The sequence below is a fragment of the Chelonoidis abingdonii genome, chromosome 18 (assembly GCF_003597395.2).
Source record: "Chelonoidis abingdonii isolate Lonesome George chromosome 18, CheloAbing_2.0, whole genome shotgun sequence".
Classification (NCBI taxonomy): domain Eukaryota; kingdom Metazoa; phylum Chordata; order Testudines; family Testudinidae; genus Chelonoidis; species Chelonoidis abingdonii.
This window is the reverse complement of record NC_133786.1, coordinates 4,068,900-4,091,210: the sequence shown is the minus strand read 5'-3', so window position 1 is coordinate 4,091,210 and position 22,311 is coordinate 4,068,900. Positions and strand designations below refer to the sequence as shown.

At 47.1% G+C, this 22,311-nt stretch overlaps 1 protein-coding gene across 1 annotated transcript; it reads left to right on the top strand.

Moving 5' to 3' along the window:
• The first annotated feature begins 312 nt into the window (after window positions 1–312).
• SRPRA (SRP receptor subunit alpha) lies at window positions 313–21,850 on the top strand. Its single transcript, XM_032770031.2, has 13 exons — window positions 313–393; window positions 3,560–3,723; window positions 6,985–7,145; window positions 8,169–8,334; window positions 9,587–9,740; window positions 10,495–10,604; window positions 11,310–11,428; window positions 13,756–13,842; window positions 14,732–14,904; window positions 16,157–16,370; window positions 17,185–17,348; window positions 17,514–17,612; window positions 20,424–21,850. The coding sequence occupies exons 3-13, from the start codon at window positions 7,025–7,027 to the stop codon at window positions 20,550–20,552; spliced, it is 1,536 nt and encodes a 511-aa protein (XP_032625922.1). The 5' UTR covers window positions 313–393; window positions 3,560–3,723; window positions 6,985–7,024; the 3' UTR covers window positions 20,553–21,850.
• Window positions 21,851–22,311: the final 461 nt, after the last annotated feature.

Genomic DNA, 22,311 nt, shown 5'->3' with positions numbered 1-22,311 from the left:
ATCTGGGAGGAGGGTCCATGAAGCTGCTGGGGCTATGCAATGAGGGGTTTTACATACTCTCCCTATGAAAAGCATGTTATTGAGTAACGATTCCCAATGCAAGAGAACAGGTTGTGATGCAGGGCAGATGCTATGAACTAAAGGTGAGGACACAACAGGAGCCTGCAAAGAAGACTCCAGCAACTATAACTCTGGGTATTTGTATACAGGGAATTCTTCTCCAGCTGTAATGCAGGCTTATATCCCGCCATGTGAAGTGTGTACAGCTTTTCTGTGGGGGATTAATTGTTTTATTTGTTTTTCTTTTAGGAGCGAGGTGGCAACAATTCTTTTAACCATGAAGCTCTTACACTTAAATACAAACTGGACAATCAATTTGAGCTTGTGTTTGTGGTAAGTAAGCTATGTTAACAGCCCCTCCTCTCTGCCCAGGTGTTTGGGGCAGGTTTATAGGACTCTGTCTCTTCCTGGAATGACATAAAACCCCTAATAAACTATACTAGTATATTGATAAACAGATATTTATTAGAACATCTTAAACTCAAGACACTGCACATGGCTGCAAAAGCCTCTGTTCAGAGCAACTGTCCAGTCTTGCTTCATAACCTTGAGTCTGTTACTATCACAGATGCAACAATGAAGCACAATGTGATGTAACTCTGGTATCTACCTCCAAGTGTCCAGCCTTTGAGGTGAAATTAACATATGAAAGATATTTTGAAATCCTTAGATAAAATGTGCTCTACGAAGTGTATTTCATTATAAAAATAGTGACGGGCTGTTGTGATTCCAGAACAGCCATTTGTTAGCAAGCAATAATAGGGTGTATGGTTTGTTATAATATTGACCAAGGACTCGTGGCTGCTATCGTAGTGAAGTGACTTGTCCAATTTACTTGTGAAGGTGAATTGAATCACCCAGGGTAAGTTAGAATGATCCATACACGACTCAGTGGCCAGTTGTAACTGGTACTCCAGTTGCATTTTGGGGTTGCTTCTGGTCCATTATGTGTAATGGAGGTGCCATTGGTGAGTGGGTTTAGGAGCCATGGCACTAGAGGAGAGTGAAATGTCATCTTTGTGTGAGTGGCTGGTATAATTCCAGTGGTGATTCTAACAACCCTTTCAAGTAAGGCTCATTTGACAAAAATCTCTCTGAAATCTAAAAATCTGGGATTTTTACCATAGGAGGCAGCCTAGGGTGAAATCCTAGCCCTACTGAAATCGGTGGCAAAACTCCCATTGACTTCATTGGGGTTCAGAATTTATCCTTGGTCTCATCTGAGTGTGTCAGTGTCTAACAGGATCCTGTCAAAAGCCTCAAGTAAAGTAATATGGGAGTCCCCCTTCCACTTTGCTATAAGTGGGAATCTTAGAGCCTTGAGCAGTGATGATGGTGCCAAATATTTGCATTCTTTGCTTGGCATGGATTGAATTGTTGGCAGTACGTTTATGTACATTTTGTCAGATTTCTTTGAGTTTACAGTTTTGTTTTTTGTGTTTGATTTAAACGAGTTTGAGGATAACCATGGGTTACAATGTGCAGATCAAGGCGTCCGTGGCACATGTATTTACCATCAGATAAGTTCTGCCTAACTGTTCTGGATGCCCTTGGCTTGGGGTCAAAAGCCAATCCCAGATTAGCCAGGTCCCTCTGTAAGATCATCTTGGATGCAATTCTTACACGCTTTGTCCTGAGAATAGCTGCTCTATTTGGGGATGTGAGTGAAGGCTCTGTATTGCTGTGAGGTAATCCGTGGCTATCCTCTTCCTAATGTGGTAAACAGTGCCTTTGTACAGGATAATCTGTATAGTAGGTATGAAGGAGAATCCCCCTCACCCTTTAGTGCACTTTAAATTTAGGGATAATTTAGGGCCTGATTCTGTGAGATGTGCCCTCAGCAGGAGAAAATGACTGCAGAGTTGGACCCTAAAAAAGTGCTTTAGTGGGTGTGTGCTAAATGAACTGTGAGAGTAGTTTTTAGCAATACCTGCTGCTATTTTGATCTATATTCAGTAAGCTGTGTGTGGCTGGCGGCTATTTTAATCATCCAGCACTGTAGATACTACCAGTTCTAGCTTTATGATGTACAGTAGAATTGAGATCTGTCTCCACTGGAAATCAGGTTTGTGAAGCTGTATCATATGTTAGTTTCTAATTTGGTTAATGTAATGGTTCAAAATAGTAAAATGAGGGCACATTTCAAGTTGAAATCTCATAAATTTAAATAAGTTAGAAATAGCTTCATGTCGTATCCCTGCCAATTTGTGATTTTTATAATAACATCTTCCTATTTAGGATTTTTCTACCCTATCTGTGAAAGTCCAATTCAAAGAAGAAACTGACTATACCCAAAGTGCTCTAATGTACAACAGCCTAAGAAAAATGAAGATTTTTTTTCCTGATAGTAGTTAGTATCATCTCAGGTGTTTGTAACAATAGTAGATACAGTATTTTCCGACCTGTGCTTTTTTAAGTTGATTGTTTCCCTTTTAACCTAAAATGCTAATGCATTGAATTTTCCTTATGGCATCTTTGAACGTCTCTGATCTCCAAAGCTTTGAAGTGGACTCTGTAGTTCTAGAGCAGAGGTCTCAAACTCCCAGCCCACTGGCCATCTGCGGCCTGAGAACCTCCCCAGTGTGGGCCATAGGACTCCAGCAATTTTGGGGACAGATCTCTCCCTTGCCCTCACCTGTTGCCCCCAGCTGCTCCCCCCTCGCACGTGCCCCAAGTGATTTAAAATGGCCCGGGGCCCCATCCACCACTGACAGTGCAGCAGAGCTGAGCCGCTTCCTGCCTGCTCATTCCAGGTGGCTGCCAGCCCCTTCCTGTGGGGGCAGGGTGGGGCTTTGCCTCCACACGCTGCTGCCACCCTGAGCACCCCTGCAGCCAATGGGAAGCTGTGGGGGCGGTGCCTGGGGGCAGCAGCACGGGGAGGCCCCCTGGTTTGTCCCACCTTGGAGCCTTAGGTAAGCGCTGCATCCCTCGACCCCCGCTCCCAGAGCCCGTTCCCCCTCCCCACACCCCCTTCGACCCCCAAAATCCCTACCAGAGCTTGCACCCTCTCCTCACACTCCCCAGGCCCCAAAGTCCCTCCCAGAGCTTGCAGCCCAACCCCCTCCCTCACCCAAACTTCCTCCCAGAGCCCAACTTCTCACACCTTCTGCCCCCAAACTCCCTCCCAGAACCTGCACCCCAATCCCCACCTCAGACCATCTCCCCCATCCAAACTCCCTCCCAGAGCCTTAGGCAGGTTGGGGGTGGAGTTTAGGGGGTCGGGTTCTGAGTGGCATGAGTGACATTATTGGCCCGCTGGGAGGATTTGAGGACTGGCATTGGCCCTAAGGTAAATTGCCTTTGAGGCCCCTGTCCTCATAAATTATCTAATTGCCAAGATGGCAGCTTCTTCTATCTCCTTTCTCATATTTAAGCTATTTAGTGGTGGTTCTTGCTAGTTAGATGTACCAATAAGAATGTGTTGCTTCCTTTCAGCTAATAATACACATAGTGTCTGCTTTCTATCAGTGCTTGTAACTTTCTGTTCACTTCCTTCCAGGTTGGATTTCAGAAGATCCTGACTCTAACCTATGTGGATAAGTTGATAGATGACGTCCATAAGGAGTTCCGGGATAAATACCGCAATGAATTCCAGCAGAAAGGCACCCTGGGGCTCCTTAATGGCACCTTTGATTTTAAAGAGGATTTTTTACACCTCCTCCGGTAACGAGACCATTTCTGCTGTGGCTCAGTTTCCTTGTGTATCTCCTTGGTGCTGTGTTTTGAATGCCCTATATTAGGAACTGGCAAGTGGTCTGTCTAGCCATATTATGTCTGTGCACTCATGCAATGTGCTCTGTTTGGGCTCTTATTTTGGCTGTTTGTCTTCCATTAGGAATGTTGGATGGAGTGTTGTATAATGGCTAATGCAGGGGACTGAGTTCACCTCCACTGACTTGCTGTGAAGCTCTCTAGGCAGAACCTAAGGATCCCATAGTGTCCAAAAGAGTCTGACTAAACAAAAAGTCTCTGTCAACTGAAGTCCTTTGTGAACCGTTTCTGACTGGAGAAAAAAATGGGAGCTCACCTGTTCACAGGCTGTTATGCAGATGTGGAGAAGTGACCTTGGGCTAGATACTCAATATCCAATGTCCTGGATTGGACCAGCCAGCATGGCTGCTTTCAGTGCCTCTCTCTATCGGGACCAGCAGAACACTGAGGTCATCTCAGTCAGAACGCTTGGGTCGGGGTCGTGCTGCACTGTCACTTTGGAAATAACTGAGCTAGCCGTACTGCCCCCAGCTAGCTCTCAGGGCTGTATTCGAGTCGAGATGGCAGCACTTGGCCATCTCGCACTCAATCAACTGGCCATAAAATATCAATCTCACATCAAGGGTCATCCCATCAACAGATCTTCTGTTCTGAGGCAGGCTTACACTGAGTGGGAACAGAACCAGGTGGTATAAAAAGCATTCCTTTTGAGTCCATCTTCATTCCCCATACAGCCAACCTCTCCTTCCCCCAGCATCCCTGATATGAGTCACTGCTACTTCACAAGTGCCAACTTTGACCAATTTCCAAGCTAATTGATTGTAGAAGCCTTTGGAGTGTGTTTCATTGGTGACTGAGATCCTTGATTGTGGGGTTAGAGTGGGGCAGATAATGTCCTAGTTAATATGAAGCCAAGGTGAGTAAAAAGTCTGTTTCCCTCCCACGTGAGACAAGCATCACAGCCTCTACCAAAGGAAACGGGTGAAATCGGTGGTTTCAGGTTCTGGAATGATTGTTCCTGATAGAAGTGCCAAGATTTGGTCACGATTTAAAAGGCAAAAATAGTAACTATTAATCCTAAATGTCATATGGGAAAGGCCCAAAAATGATCCTGCCTGTTACCCGCATCTGTTTGAACTTGGAACCTACAGGGTATTTACTTACAGGGTATTTTCTAATGTTTTGCCCAAGCAGTGGGCCTTCCACAGGCTAATCCCTGGCCCAAGGCCGGCTCCAGGCACCAGCTAAAGAAGCAGGTGCTTGGGGCAGCCAATACCAAGGGGCGGCATTCCGGCCGCTATTGGGGCGGCACGTTGCGGTCTTTGGCAGCAATTCGGTGGCGGGTCCCTCAGTCCCTCTTAGAGTGAAGGACCTGCTACCAAATTGCTGCCGAAGAGTGGAGTGGCGCAATTGCACTGCCACAGCTTTTTTTCTTTTTTCTTTTTTCTCTTCGCCATGTGGGGCGGCAGAAAACCGGGAGCCGGCGCTGCCCTGCCCCGCCCCATATCCGGTACACCTATTGATTTGTGTGGGTTTCAACTCTGGGATAGGAATGGCTTGTTCCAATCTTCATGCACTTCCGCCAGCTGGTGAAGAGCATCCTAACAAACCCCTCTTAAAGACCAGGAAAGATATTAGGTAGTGAATGAACAAACACCAGTTTCTTAAAGATGCAGCTTTAGCCCATGGGAGTCTCAGGTTCCAGGTTTCCTCTGTTAATAGGAAATAAGTTGTTGTATGCAGTGGTGTAGCCATGTCAATCCCAGGATTGGTGCATTTGTCCAGAAATTCTTCAAGGTGGCTCATGAAGAAGTTGGCATATCGGGGAGCCATCCTGCTACCCATGGCTGTTCCTGTGGTTTGGACAAAGTGTTTGTAGTTGAATGTAAAATTGTTATGGGTGACCATTAAATGGATGAGTTTGGGTGTATATCTGAGGGTTGTCCACTGGCTTGTAGATATCTGAAGCAGGCAGTTATGCCGTCATTGTGAGGGACGTTTGTGTAAAAGGCAGTGGTGAGGATGGTGTTCTGAGGGAGGCTGTTAATGTTGTGGAGTTTGTGAAGGAAGTTGCTTGCGTCCTGGAAAAAGCAGGCCCTTTGTGTCATAAGTGATTTGAGAATGATTTCTATGAGTCCCGATGTTCCATGAGAACCATGGCCACCAATGATGGGTCTGCCTGGTTCCCTTGTTCATGTATCTTGGGAAGCATGTTGAGAGTTCTTGGGGGATGAGTTTGGGGAATTTCTCTTGGAGGAGTTTGGGGAAGGATTTGATGATATCCATAAATTCCTGGGTAAATTGTGGTGTGGGGTCATCTTTGAGTTCTTTATACACCTCTACCTCGATATAACGCCAATTTGGATATAACGCAGTAAAGCAGCACTCAGGAGCTGGGGCTGTGCACTCCAGTGGATCAAAGCAAGTTCAATATAACACAGTTTCACCTATAATGCGGTAAGATTTTTTTGGCTCCTGGGGACAGTGTTATATGAGGGGTAGAGGAGTAGGTGATGTTGGAGAGTTGTCAGTTGGCCTTGTTATCATAGTCATCAAGTTGAGGACAGCTGTGAGCCCCGTGTGACTGTCAGCACCCACAATGCCCCACTTCAGTTAGTGCAAGCGCTCTTGGTGAGAACGTGCAACACCAGCAGGAGGAGAGTAGTGTGGACAGCCACTGCCGATTGAATTACTATGGTGGCTGTAGGTCAACCTAAATTAAGTCGACCTAATTTAGTAGTGCAGACAAGCCCTGAGTACTTTTTGCAGACCTGAAGAAGAGCTCTGTGTAAGCTCGAAAGCTTCTTTCTCTCCAACAGAATTAAAGATCCAATTAAAGATATTCTCACTCACCTTGTCTCTCTAACAGATGACAAGCACAGGTAAGACTGTTTTTTTCAGGAAGAGAAGATGTTCAATAGTGTCTTTCATCCCTTGTCTTTTTGTACAGTCACATAAAAACTGCATAACAAAAACCAGAGCTTAATACTGTTAGTCAATAAATGAGCAGAGGCACTGGGACACAGCAAAGGGAGAAAAGACGTCTTGAGCAGAGATTTGAAGAGCTGGAGTCTAACCCCAGGGAGTTGAGGTTTGCAGTATGGTAGGTGTTGCAGCTAGACTCTTGCTCCAGTGATTATCATGGTGTGGATGCTAAGTTCTGGACCTGGACTGTGTTTTGGAGCATGAATAACACTCTTTCTTTTTGATCAGGGAAGCAGAGGAGAGCAGTAAAATCCGAGCTCCAACTGCCATGAAGACATTTGAACAGTCTGTGAAGTCTCAGAAGACTGTCAAGTCTATGATAGAAACTCGAGGGGAGAAACCAAAGGAGAGAGCCAAGAACAAGAAAAACAAAGGTTCCAAAAAGGAGGGTAAGTGGATGCAACTGACAGATCTGTGCAGTGGGATGAGGGAATAGCCCAGAGGGCTCCAAAACCAGGCTATGACCAAGCCCTCGGTGACGGTAAACCAGCACATGCTTGTCTGCAGGCACATCTGCCCAGTAGCATCTGTTACTGGAACAGGTTGATTCAGATCCACTATTCTAGTTGCCTTTGCCCTTCTGTGGCTGCCAGCGTCCCTTGCCTGCATGTAGCAGTTGATTCAGTGAAACAGACCACCAGCTGGCAGGTCAAGGTGCATGATATGCAGACTTGCTGCTCGTTTGTTCTGCCTTGTTTCATACAAGTTTAGGTCAAAATTTTCAAACTTGGGTGCTTAAAGGTAGGGACCTAAATCAAAGGAGCCTGATTGATTCCAATGCTCAGCGCTTGTGAAAAATAGGTTCCTTTGATTAGATTCTTAAATACGGTTTTAGGGTCTGACTTTAGTGCCTTTAAGCCTCCACCAGGTGCAAGCTCTTTCAAGAGAAACCTTGGAAATTAGCAGAGGGGAAAACTGGCATTAAGGTTATGGGACTAAGCGCTGAGGTCAGGGAAATCCCAAAGTTCAGGTCATTTTGTCACTGGCTCAGTCACTGCTCTACTTGCCATTCTTTCCCCCTATTTAAATGGAAAATTTACTGCATACCATAAATCGCAATCACAGGAGATGGCTTCCTTGGGAGCCAGCTCATAACACTGCAACTTCTGGAAAAGGTTATGATGGCAAACCTCGCTGCCTTCAGACTGCTTCCATCTAGTTCCAAATTCTTCAGCTAGGGGCTAGAGACACACAGATACCTTACATAAAGGGGTTTATGCCTTGATGAGCAGGGTGTAGAAACCTGGATAAATGTTTAGCATTGCTGAGCTAATGATACTAGGAAAACTCGTCTGGGATTCCCTGACTCCTGAGTGCTTGTCAATTGCTTGATCACCTTTTAGCACCGAGTAAATGCAGTTTCCCTTCAATCATGTGTGTGTACGTTGTGGTGAGGGCTCTGTCTTGTCCAGCTTCAGGAACCGAAGCTGCTACTGTCCCCAGTAAAGCAACTCCAGATATAAAGCAGAACCCTCCTGCGGCAACCGGGGATAGGGAGGAACTGACCAAGGATGAGATCCTGCAAAAGAACCGTGAGGAGTTCTTCAGGAAGCGCCTGAAAGGAGGAGAGAAGTCCAAGTGAGTGAGAGGATGCCGGATCTGTGTCCCCCTCTCCAGTCTGAGAGAGGTGGTGGTGGTAGGGTGACAGATCTGTATTGGGGAAGGGTTTCATCCATTAACAATGGACAAGGAGCTATTTATCACACTGCTTTTGAGCCACCAACTTTTGTCAATTGTTCTTAATGTGTTGGGTGGATAGTGGGCAAGAAAGCTTCAGACTCTCTTAAGGTGGAGCAAACAGATCTGCTTTTAAAACACCCCTCCCTAGCATTACAATGCAGGAATATCCCATTGTTCCAATGACAGTGATGACCTGTGCCCTTTCTAATCCTGAGGACTGGCACATGGTGTGGCTTTTACTTAGACAAAGGGTGAAATCCTGGCCATATTGAAGTCAATGGGAGGTTTGCCGTTGACTTCAGTGAGCCCAGGATTTCACTCAACGTGAGCTTTTTTTGATCAAACTGCAGCAGCTATTGGAATAACAGACACTCAGTCTGCCAGCGGTGGCAAACTGCGATCATTCAAAATCTCCTGTGGCTTTTGGCTTCTTTAGAATGCCCATATCATTCACTGGAGGCTGGGGAGAAAGAATTTGGCCAGTTTGTGAATCCAAAAAGTGTGTCTGGGACAGCTGTACAACCCTGCTCCCCAGTGGTACGTGTGACTCAAAAGAGAAGGGTTGTATTGGGCGAACAGTTAGAAGCCTCCTCAATGATGGGACTCTCCTGTAAGAGCAAAGAGCCGCATGTTGAATTGTACTGGGGTCACCTACAGATCAAAGCAATTTGTTGCACTAAGTTTGACAGTGGTACGGGGTCAGAATTGAGGCTGGTTGGGTGACCTTTGCAGTACGCTTCCATACTTCACCTCTTTGCAGTTTAACTATAACTTGCTATCTTTCTAATCTTCGGGTGGTTAACACGAATCTTCCCTGAACGTTGCCCATGCTTTCTTGACTACCTCCAGATTAAAGGGATGCTAGCAACTTACCCTACAAACTGATGGGGGTCAGAAAAGAATTCTCAAAGCTGGAGAGGGATGTTATGGAAGTTCTCTCATTCGCTGAAGCATCAACATATTGGCCACTGTGGAATACCTGGTGAATCCAGTGGTCCAATCCCACATGGTATAAACCCTATAAACTCATCCCATTCATATGGGAGACACCTCCTGCTTAAAATCTCTTCTTGTAGAGTCCACTCATGGTGGGACTGTCGCTGCTGTCATTGTACAGTTTGCTTCAATAGCTTCTTCTCTGCCTTCCCAGCAAGTCCCCAAAGCCTGAGACTCAGAAGGAGAAAGGGAAGAAGCCCCGTGTTTGGGAGCTGGGGAATTCTAATGCCAAAGTACTCGATTATAGTAACTCCACTACCAACGGAAACACAGACACTTGTTCCACAGAGGAGTATGACCCTGACATGGTAAGGTCCTAAACTTTCCCCTTCCTATAGAATGATTAGCCTCTGTGCTAGGCCCTGGGGCATTGCCACTGCAGCTTACCTTCACCTGAATTGTACTCTCAGATGGAGATCCTGAGAGTGGCCCAAGCTCCATGGCTGGATTAGAGCAGGCAGAACTGAACAGAAACTGGGGGGAGGGGTGACTGCTACAGTTTGGCAAACTAGTGGGAAGGCACTACCCAAGTTACTGCTCAGTCTCCACTAGGTTGTGGAAAGTTGCACCAATCTGGCTCTTCATGGTCCTCTTACAGTTTTGGACATCAGTGCCGGAGGAATCATCTCTTGGAGAAACTGAAATCAGCTCCCCAACTGCTAGCAAAGCTGTGCGGGGGAAGGTGGTGGAACCTACCTTAGGGGGATACTCTTGCAATATGGAAGCTTGTTTTGTAGATGGAGCAGCGGACTGGGAATCAGGACCCCAGAATTCTAGTCCTGTCTGTCATTGCTTTGCTCTGTGATCTTGGGGGAAGTTATTTCAGCTTTCTGTGTAAAAGGAAACCACCACTTAGCTCACTAGGGAGTTGTGGTGATTAGACCATACTAATAAAACTCCCCAAAGTCCCCGCAGGTGCTACAGATGGTCACGTTATTCTGACTGGCCCCTCACAACCGCTGTCTGTAGCAATGAGCCAGTGAAACAAGTCAATTAAGGCTTAAATGCCAAGTTCTGATTCTCTGTATGGCTTCCCCTCTCCCCTACTGCCTTCCTTTTCAGGCCCTAGGAGATGGAGATCGGGAGCCTGGCCGCCTTTATGATCTTGAATATGAGAGTGATGAAGAGGAACCTGAAGAGGAGAAAGTTATTCAGAACCCTTCACAGCCCAGGTAAGTCCTCCTGCAGCCCCCCTATCCCAGCTATCTCCTTGCTTATCTCCTACAGCTTTTCCTCCAACATGTCCAGTCTGCTAAGCTTGTATAGAGTAGCTTACATGCATCTTGGGCACTGCTAGCTGATGCCTTGGCTTCAGGGAGGAAGTATTGTCTTAACGCACTACATGGTTTTGGCCTGCTTTGTCCCAGATGCTGGTGCATGTGGCGAATCGGCAGTCTGCTGTGGATGGCCCTTCCATTTCTGCAGGCTGAGTCATTAGACTAAACGATCCTGCAATCACCGCTTCGAAGCTGGATCTGTGTTCCCTCAATGACTCCTGATATACCATTGGTACCTCTCTGGGCACGGAAACTGAGCAAAACCCGTGCTAGTTCCCAGACAACTTTGGAACTTGTTTCGTACAGAAGTTTTGTACAAGGTGGGGTTTGCAAACCTAACTCTGTCCGTGCTGCTCACAGACCAGCTAATACAGACCAGTGCCCAGTTTGAACTATTGCCTGTTAATCTGGTTAAAATGCCATGAACTAGGGAGTGGCTCAGTCCCAGAAGGCAAAAGTGACCAGCTGCATATTAGCTTGAGAATTGCAGTCATGGCTGTCCAGCCTTCCCCTTCCTTTAGCTTCTATTCTTTTCAAGAGCATCACCATCCTGTTATGCTTAAGAGCTGTAATGTGTAACCACACTTTGCTTGTTCACAGGGCTAAGAAGGGTGGTTTGGGAGGCATGTTTGGGATGCTGAAAGGCCTGGTGGGTTCCAAAAGCTTAACAAGAGAGGACATGGACTCTGTGCTGGAGAAGATGAAGGATCATCTGATCGGTAAGTCTGGAATGTCTCTTACAAACTAGTACCCTGTGGCCTTGTTTTCGGGGTCAGGCTCTAGATCGACTGGTCTGCATTTGGAAGGAGCCATTTCTCCAGTCCTGTCGCTAAAATTCTATTTCCTGTTTTTTGGATCAACAGTCGCATTAAGGATTTAAAGTGACTCTTTCAGGAAGTGGGGTTGTAGCTCAGCCACGGAAGCTGTAGGTTGCCCTGAATTTTACCCTGTTAGCCAGTGATCATGGAACTGTTGCTATTTCCAGCCTGTCTCTTGAACTCTTGAAAAGGGGGATAGAGAATAAGAAGGAAAATATATTATTGCCCTTATATAAATCAGTGGTATGCCCACATTTTGAATACTGCGTACAGATGTGGTCTCCTCATCTCAAAAAAGATATACAGGCACTAGAAAAGGTTCAGAGAAGGGCAACTGAAATGATTAGGCTTTGGAACGGGTCCCATATGAGGAGAGATTAAAGAGGCTAGGACTTTTCAGCTTGGAAAAGAGGAGACTAAGGTAAAGGTATATAAAATCATGAGTGATGTGGAGAAAGTAGATAAGGAAAGGTTATTTACTTATTCCCATAATACAAGAACTAGTGGTCACCAAATGAAATTAGTAGACAGCAGGTTTAAAACAAATAAAAGGAAGTTCTTCACACAGCGCACAGTCAACTTGTGGAACTCCTTGCCTGAGCAGGTTGTGAAGGCTAGGACTATAACAGCATTTAAAAGAGAACCTCTATGAATTTATCCAGTTAAGTCCATTAATGGCTATTAGCCAGGATGGGTGAGGAATGGTGTCCCTAGCCTCTGTTTGTCAGAGGGTGGAGCTGGATGGCAGGAGAGAGATCACTTGATCGTTACCTGTTAGGTTCACTCCCTCTGGGGCACCTGGCATTGGCCACTGTTGGTAGACAGGCTACTGGGCTAGATGGACCTTTGGTCTGACCCGGTACAGCCATTCTTATGTTCATTTTTATGTTGTTCTTCCAGTATTATTCTAGTCTCTCCTTACCAGATTTGGAGTTTGGTTATGTCCTCCCACGCTGTCTATAAAGCATGCTGCAGGAGTGTTGCATATGCTATTTCCACAGCATGTGTTCTGCTGCCTTGAATATATGTGCAGAACAGGGCTCGTGGAGGAAGAGTAACAGAACAAAGGATGTTTGGGATGTGTCCCACATACAGCGCTCATGATCAAAATTCCCCCTTGATGAGCCCTTTCCTGGACGTATGGGCCTGATTTTAAATTTGTTGAACTGGGGACTCACTCACCCAGTGTCCTTACATTGAGGTAGATCGTGTGTTCTGAATGTAACATAGCTCTGTCTACAATGCTGGTGTAAAACTTCTCTCCAGGACTTTTGCAAGTGGATCAAGTACACTGAGTGGCCAACTCTCCTGTGATATCAAGGTCGTAGGTGAAATCCACGATTATCTGTCACTTATCTCTCCTGTGGCATGACATGCTGGATAATCCTAGTTGAGTTACGTTTCACACAGTACCCTGTTGTTGGACTAGTTGAAGGTGTGGTGCTTAGGATAGTAGGCCTGTAGGTTTGTGTGTCTCTGCACATTGTATTTAACAGAGATCCTACTCTTTACATACTCTAACTGATGTGCTCACATTCTGTAAAATGCCTCTTGGGTTGTACTGGTGACAAGGTGAGGAGTGGTCAGGTTCTAGTGACAATCCTAGATTTTTAAGAGGGCAGTAATTCACCCACATCAGATCGAATCAGGCTGAACTGAATATAATGCACTTTTGGAACAGACTCAGAAGGGATCTTGTGTCCCAAGCAGTGATGTGGATGGGTTCGGAAGGCCTTGTCTCATCCAGAGGACTCTGATGGGTAGGGGAGGAAGATAAAATGGTTGGGATCATTGGCATTGACAGATGTACAGAGAAACCATTGGCCCCAAAACAGGATCTGTACTTCCCTGGGGGTCTGACAGTGAAGTCCTTGCCTTGATCTCCCTTCCCCTGGGGTGGGGGGGTGGTTGCTTTGGGGCTGAAAGATCATTTGAGGAAGCATCTGGACTGTGGGTTGTGACTGGGGATAAGAGGGCACATTTCATGCCCTTCTCAGGCCTTGGAGGCTATCTGCACTCTGTGTCCATATTGCTGTCTGCTCTAGAACAGGGTATCATTGGCAATCCAAGCTCTGCTCTCCCTCAGGGGCGGATTACCCTCCTGACAGCTCCTCCCTTGGAGCTGGCTGGGATAGAGACCTTCTGGGGGGACTGGGAGAACCCTGAGTCCTGTAGCCCAAGTGTCTCGTGATGCTAACATCTGCTCCTTTGGCTTTTCTCTTCCAAAGCGAAGAATGTTGCGGCTGACATAGCTGTCCAGCTGTGTGAATCGGTGGCTAAGAAACTGGAAGGGAAAGTGATGGGCACCTTCACCAGTAAGTATTTCTGTCCTTCCATTCCAGGAGCTGCTCTGAGTTCTCTAACCTATTAGCCCAAGTCTCTGTAATACCATCTCATTCTTCCCCCACCCACTGCCCTGATGCTTGAAACAAAACGTGCCAATCCCAGCAGATCACTGCTGCTTTTCGGCTGTGTTTTGGCCCTTCTAATATTCCGAGGGACATGGGACCCTGGGCTTGTTCCAGCCTGCCCTTGAGGCCTGTTGGTGCTTGCGTAGCCTGGTCTCTAGTTGCCAAGTGGCTTGTGACTCTCAGTGCATGTGCAGAAGGGGATAACCTCTGCCGGTGTTTCTCCTGCTGGGTAAGCACCTCTCCATGGTTTAGGAATGTCGAATCCACTGCAGTTCTGGATTCCTGTAGTTTGGCCTTCAAAGGCTACGTGGGGGAGAAGGTTAAATCTGTGATGCCAACCTCTGCAGCAGTTCACAGGTTTAACCCCTTACACCCAAGAGCTGAGATTTGCTAATGGGAAGCTCTGCTGCAGTTGATGAAATGGGCAGAGGTCTGGGAATCTGTAGAATGGTGGTCACTCCATTTCATACCTTATCGTAGCAGTCTGGGGCAGGAGTGAATTAATTCATCCATCCCTCCTCCAGGATAGAAAGGAGGCAGCAATTGTTCTAGAGACGCACTATCAGGGGAGGCCAGCAAGTGATTCTAATGGCACAATCGGCAGATTAACAAGGGAACAGCCAGTTTGCTCCAAAGGGAACCCACATTCCTGGGTGTGGCAGTTGTGAGCCAATCTAGGTTGCATTTGACTGTTATGCTCCTGAGATGCTGTTGGGGAAGGATGAGCAGTGCTCCAGCCACCTCATCTGGGATCAAATTCTGACAAAGGTTCCTCTTCTAATTCCTTCCCCAGCGGTGACCTCAACGGTGAAGCAGGCCCTGCAGGAGTCCTTGGTGCAGATCCTGCAGCCCCAGCGCCGCGTGGACATGCTGCGTGATGTCATGGACGCTCAGCGCCACCGCCGGCCATATGTCGTCACTTTCTGTGGTGTCAATGGGGTTGGAAAGTCAACCAACCTAGCCAAGGTAGGGCGCAGCCTGCATGCGTTCCCAGGGATCGGCCTGATCACTTGAGGAGGATCCACCCTCCTTTCCTACTTCTATTCTGGGGACACCATCTCAAATCCCCTTGGGCTATGGCACCCAGATTCCTAGAACCAAAAAACCATTCCTCTGTTCAGTTCACTTCCTTTGTGGGTCCAACAGCTCTGTGAATTTTGTTGTGCTGATGGGCAGCTCAACTTCCTAAATCCTGCACTAGTATATTGCAACTAGTCTGCACTACCTAGTGGGGAGGGAGAGCTGGTGTGTGCTCTGACTCCATTCACATGCACACCTCCTTCCCTGCTGAAGAGAGCCCCTTGTCAACATCAGCAGGGGAGAAGAGATCCCGCTAACAAATCACTGTGCTAGTTAAAGGGACTTCTACCAGCCTAGTCAATTTCAAAGCCCTTGAGGTTTGTACACCCATGGCTTGGCTAATTAAACTGAGGATCTGGAGAAGCTGCCGCTTAGGACTCCTCCCTCAGGCTCAGTCTGGCTGAGATGATCAAGCTCTTCCTACAATGTGTGCACTGACTGGAAGGCTTCACATGATCATATGAACAGTGCTGTTAAATGCCTCACTCAGGCTATGCTCTGGGAGCAGCTGGAAGGTAGCCCTGAACTGCAGCAGTGATGATGTCATCCCTAGGATAGAGCTGTCACCAGAGGCCTGTGTGTACTGCCCTGAGCAGGCGATGGACACTGGCATCCTTAGAAGGCTGTGCAGACATACAGGGTATTGGTTACTATAGGCAGAGCTTAGTGATGCCTGCAAGCCTGTGTGGGGTTGGAGATGGGCACCAGTGCTGGCTTGATCACTGCCTCGGCGTGGTGTGTTCAAAGGGGCATTTCTGTGGGGATGGCGGGACTAGGGGCTGTAACTCAGCCAAGGGATTCGGCTGAGGCCTGAGATGGAAGCAGCTGTATGGATTGTTGGCATTATAGAAGAGCATGGAGCAGGTTCCCTTTTCTTTTTGGGGAGTGGGGTGGGGGGGCATTGCCAACATATTCACCACTCTCCTCTGGAGACTTGCGTCCTTGGTTTACGCCCCTTCCCTATTTGATTTGTCAGTGACTGCCTTGGGCTGGGAATCTCCTTTGTCGACCTTTGGGGTGGAGGGAATGACACAGCAAACTGCCTGCAGGTGGCATATGGGGCTCAGAGGGGCTGGGAGCGGAGCAGAGTTGGACTCAGGCTGGGGATGGTAACAGGATCTCTTTCCCCTGCCCCCAGATCTCTTTCTGGCTGATTGAAAACGGGTTCAGCGTCCTCATTGCTGCCTGTGATACATTCCGAGCCGGAGCTGTAGAGCAGCTGCGCACGCACACCCGCCGCCTGAACGCTCTGCACCCGCCGGAGAGTCACGGCGGCCGCACCATGGTGCAGCTCTACGAGAAGGGGTATGGGAAGGATGCTGCTGGCATTGCCATGGAGGCCATTTTGTATGGTGAGCCCTAGCCCTGCCTTGGCTGACTCTTGCTTTCCAAGCCAGGAGCTGGCTGTTCTGGGGTGTGTGGAGTGGTCGCGGGATGGGAGGTGGGAATACCAGTCAGGGCTTCTGGCGTGCGGCACAAAGGTTTCAGCTGGGCTGTATTCCTGGCTTTGTCGTTGACACTGCAGGTTTGCCATTCCTTACTACCTCCTCGTCACCACATTGTTAATTAGACCCCACTTCCTCTTCAAGTCCCTGGGCCAATGGACAGGTCAGGAACAGCCCCAGGTGGAGCACAGACTGGAGATCAGGGAAGGCTTCCAGCAGTGGGGATGCAGTCCTCCTTCCTCCAGGAAATCAGTGACCTTGTGCATTAGCTGCTGTGCCCTCTCTTCCCTACTTGAACAGCACAGAGGGGTGGGGATGGGGTGGAGTAAGCCAGTTTCATGAGGGTCAGTGAGTGCCTCAGTTTCCCCAGCTGGGGATCAGTTTACCTAGTAATGGTTGTGTAGAAATCTGCCTACTGGGAAAGGTTTGAACCTACCTGCTCGAGAGAAGGGCCCAAGCTGTAGCATCAAGCTGACCTTCCCTAGAGTGCAAGGCTCTTCATCTGGGGTCTTGCTTGGGCCCACAGTTCTAGTCCCTTAATTTTTATGCTAACTGGTCCTGTCCCAGGGTGGGGATTTATTATGGATTGTGGGTGTCTTGCAGTGAGAAAATATTGTGAGGGGGGGAAAGACTTGAGTAAATCCCTGATACTCTGTAGTGGAGGAGCAGAGTGTGTGTGTGTGAATAGAACTCTCTCACTTTGCTTCATCTCTGTTCCCAGCACGTAACCAGGGGTTTGATGTGGTGTTGGTGGACACTGCTGGCCGCATGCAAGACAATGCCCCCTTGATGACAGCTCTGGCTAAACTCATTGCAGTCAACACCCCTGATCTGGTCCTGTTTGTCGGGGAAGCTCTGGTGGGAAATGAAGCTGTGGATCAGCTGGTTAGTTTCTGATTCTTTAACCTCAAACAAAATTCTACCAGAGGGAAAAGGCCCATATTGGCATGAGCCTCTGTGTACACTTTGGAAAGTGCTCGCATACCAATGATGGACACCTGCTTGGAAGAACCTACATGGACTTATTTCCTGGCTGTATTTTTCTCCTAGGTCAAGTTTAACAAGGCCCTTGCTGATCACTCCATGGCCCAGACACCACGTCTCATTGACGGAATTGTGCTCACCAAATTTGACACCATTGATGACAAGGTACGATGGCCCTTCACATTATACCCAGAGATTGCTGATTCCTTCTCTCCCCATTGGAATCTTCTGTTTTTAATGTTGTTTTTTTTTAAATGACCTCGTATTAATCCTCTCCTTGCTGAGACCAAACAGGGGAGGAGAAATTGAATAACTGTTTCTGACCTCAATAGGGTATGTTGTTTTGATGCATCAGTCAGATACCCCCACCCCTGGAAAGGCAAAGTGTCATTGTTCTTCCAGGATGTGCAGGGGACAGTTGCTGGAGAGATATTTTAGCCCTCTGAACTTTGAGGTTGCTGACCTAAGCAAACAGTGTCGGGTCTTTTCTGCTCCTGATTCTGACAACTGAGTATTAGTGTCAGTGCTGGACTTCATAAACATGGCTCAGCTGCTGCTTACAGCTGGGAACTGAGCCTTGCTGCAGTTCCATTGAAAACATGGTGGGGAAGGCAGGGGATGGTTCATTTTATGCTGAGCCATCCACATCCGTAATTAGTTGAAAAAAAATTAAGGTCAGGAATGACCAGCTCCTTACTTTTGCTGGCCCTTCGGACTGTTCACACTAGAGCCTTTCATTTCCTGCTATTAGTACAATATGAAAACTTACAGGTTAAAGCCCAAGAGGCCATTGTGACTGACTGTGACCTGCATAACAGAGACCAGAGGACTTCCCTAAAGTAATTCCTGTTTGAACTAGAGCAGATCTTTGGGGTAAAAAAACAACAAAAAACTCAGCTTGATTAAAAAAAAAAAAAAATTCACTTAGAGAATCCACCACAAACCACAGTGAGTTGTTCCAATGGCTAATTCCCCTCGTTGTTAAAAGTGTACTCCTTATTTCCAGTCTGAATTTGTCAGCTTTCAGTGCTGGCCCTTTGACTGTTAGACCTTTCCCTGCTAGATTGAAGAGCCAATTATCAGTGGTTGGTTCCCCATGTACGCACTTAGACACTGCGATCAAGTCACTCTGTAACCATCTCTTTAAGCTAGAGAGATTGAGCAGTTTGAGACAATCGGTATAAGGCAGGGTTCTAGTCCTTTAATCGCTCTTCTTGGGGCTCTGCTCTGAACTGTTTCCAGTTTATCAACATCCTCAAACTGTGGGCACCAACACTGGGCACAGTAACTTGACTCTTGCCCTAGCCCTAGCCCTGGAGCATACTGGGCAGTCTGGGGGTGAATCCCACACAATGGCTACTAATTCTGGGGCTGGCAAATCAATTCCCAAGGCTGTTGAAAGTGAAGAGTGAGGGAGGGATAGGTCAGTGGTTTGAGCACTGGCCTGCTAAACCCAGGGTTGTGAGTTCAATCCTTGAGGGGCTATTTAGGGATCTGGGGCAAAAATCTGTCTGGGGATTGGTCCTGCTTTGAGCAGGGGATGGGACTAGACCTCCTGAGGTCCCTTCCAACCCTGATATTCTATGAAAGCTGCTTCCCTGAGTTACACTAGGATGTGCTTGAACCCTCCATGGCAATGTTCAAGCTCGGTGTTTTGCCTTGCTCCAGTGAAGTTTCAGGTGGTTTGATCAGTCTGTTTCTTAGCAGCCCTCTACAGCCTTGGGGAGCCTTATCACAGCAGTTAGTTTGGACAGGAGACAATGCTGAGCTACACTAGCAACAAGCCTAACTTCCTGCAGGGGCCATCACTAGCCCCCCCCCCCCCCCCCCCCCTTCAGGGTGGAATCAGATGGATGAGCTGCCCTTTCCAGTGAGATTCCATGCTGGAGTCTGTCAGTACAGCTTCCCCCTGCCAGATTGTAGGCAAGTCGGCCATGGCTGTTACTGCATGGTGTTGAATCACAGACATGAGCACTGATTGTTTTCGCCTGGGTACCACTGCCTTGTGGAGGAGTCCATGCATGGTAAACACTGGGTGGTGTCCTCTGCTTCAGGTAGATTTCAGCTGGACTCTACCTTTGCTTCAGTGTTACATCTTTGCTTTGGTTCCCTGCCAAATCAGCTATTGACTTTGAAAGACTGTTTCCATTCAGAGCTCTGAACTGTTGTGGCCTAGGAAGACAAGCAGCTGCTTTAAGGTCTGTCCAGCAGGCTATTTACTTAGCTCCAGGTATCAGCTTTAGAACTTGTTCTCTGTTCAGTGTGAGACTATGGAAGTGCTTACTGTACTGATTGACTGGCTACTCCCCCAGACTTGTGAACATACTGGGAACACAGTTTAAAGAAATTCCTAGGCAATATAATACCTTCTTACAGTGTTTAGGCTGTTGTATTCTAATGCTACAAACCTGGCAACTTGGAGTTAATTGACTGGCAACCATAACATTAAACTGCCACATCTCATTTATAGTTAAGTCTCACCATCTTCCTGCATAGCAATCAAATTCAGCTAGACCCTGCTGCTGTTCACCTGGCTATTCAGTGACCCATTTCCCTTCTCTTGATGTACTTGAATGCTCCCTCCATTTGCAGTGGAATTCTGTGCCTGATACCCAACCCTCCTCAGACACTTCCCTAGCTAGTCTAAACAAACTGCTCTCCCAGTTGGGCACAGGAGGCTTTCTTGCAGCAGAGATGGACTTTCCAGAGTTTATCCTCTCCCATAGGGCAGAGAGGGAGTTCAGGTTGTTTAGAATCTTAACTCAAGGGGTTGACAGGAGTTTGAGTTCTCTGGTCTATCAGAACTCCTCTTCCAACTTGCTGTAACACTAATGGGAATTGAACATGCCCAGAGTACAGGCTTCTGCTCTAGCCAATCACACACTAATGGTTTTGTTAGGAGTGGGTTGTACATTCAGGCAGAGTCCTGTTCAGCAGATCTCCTCAAACCAACTAATGGATGTTTTTCTTCCACAGGTTGGTGCTGCAATCTCCATGACTTACATCACTAGCAAGCCAATCGTGTTTGTTGGGACTGGACAAACCTACTGTGACCTACGTAGCCTTAATGCCAAGGCTGTGGTCACTGCTCTCATGAAGGCCTAGAGTCCAATTATTGCACCAAATTGCTGTTTGCTGATGTCTCAGAAGAACATGCTTTACAATGTGACTGACTTGTCTCTTCAGTGTAGTGCAAAACAGAATGAAGGGATAACAGAGCAAGGGGCTGCTATATCCACCACTGCACACATTACTTTAACCTTGGAAGGAGGTTGCTGTCTTCAATCATGTTGCTTAATCTGTTTAGCTACGCTTCTTCCCTATTTATTGGCTATAAAGCTTATTTTTGGGAAACAATTGTCTCCTTCAGATGGAGCACCTGGGCCAGATCAGCTCTGTGGCCTTCAGCCACTGAAAGCCCTTCCCCTGGATTCCTTCATTCTAAGTGACTCAGCCTCCATGCTTCAAGGCTGATATTAGAGCTTTGTGTTGTTCATATCTTGTGAGTAGTGTTTAAGACCTGCTGCTCTGCTACTAAGCAAGCATCTATGGACTGTGTTTAAGGTATTCTTGATCCTATGAGCTAATCTGGCTTTTTAGACTTAGTGGGATCCAGGCGTATGAGTATCCTGGTCCAGGGGCTGATTCTATGCTGAGCTCTGAGGCTAGAGCAAAAATAGATGCTGCTTTGTGACAGTTTGTGTCTCCAACCTGATTAATACTTGCTGCTAGCCTTGACCATGGCAGCTCACCAAAGTTGATAAACCAAAAATAGTAAGTCTACCCCTCTGTGCTTGTCAAGCAGGGGCCCATAGCAAAGATGAAGTTGCCTTAAGATCCCTAGTTCCATTGTCACTGGGACTCCTAAAGCAGGGCTGCCTAGAGCCACTACAGCTCATAGTAAGCAGACTTCCCCCAGGCTGGAACTGTTAGATAGAGATGCAGCTCTTGGCAACTAAGCTGCAAGTGCATGGCCTGGATTCTGGCAGGCAAGCTGCGCTGCTTTAGGATATATGCTAGAGCTGGTTTCTGTACTGCAAGACCCCTTCCTTCTGCAGAAGCTTTCTGTTGACTCATGCCTCCTTGTCTCACCAGTGCTGAGGATCAAACTGATGCTGTACGGACAGCAGGCAAGAGTTCTGGTAGTACTAGCCTCTGCCTCTGATAACTACCTAGAGAAAGGAAACTTTGGTGGAAGACAATGCAGGCTGCTTGCTGCTATCCTGCCCCCTTCTCTCTCCCTTCTGAGTGCCTCTAGAGATCCTGGTCTAAAGTGCTACAGTGAATAATACAAAACTCTTGATATCTTGTAGCTCAGTATTGCAGATGTGCTAGAGTGCAATAAATTGAATGCTGTCTGCTAAGAAATACATAATTTATATATAATAAATTTCATAAATAAATTGAGTGGTGTATATATAGTTACCTTGGACAGGTTGTTTCTCTTGGTGGAGGGACACAGTGCCTGACCAGCATAAGCAAGAACATACACTAAAGGTTTAGCTTGCTATAGCTTATTTGTCCCTTCAACCCTACTGTAAACTGAGCTACTGCCATGGCCCAGGTCTGTACAGGTAGCTTGCACCCTAATCAAATCAATCAAGCCAAAGCAGCTATGTAAAGCAGGCTTTTAATACACCTTCCACATACAAAATACTGTATAGTATAAAGAAAGGACAAGAAAACTAGAGCTTCAAGTAATAAAAACTGCTGTACATTTCAGTGAAATGAAACGAGAATACAGAAGTACAAGGTCTGAAATGGCCAAGGCTGCTGCTGTTCAGAGGGAGAGAAACTCTCCTTGCAGATTCTGCAACCTTGAGAGAGAGGAAATCACAGCTGCTGTGTAAACTACAAGCAGTCT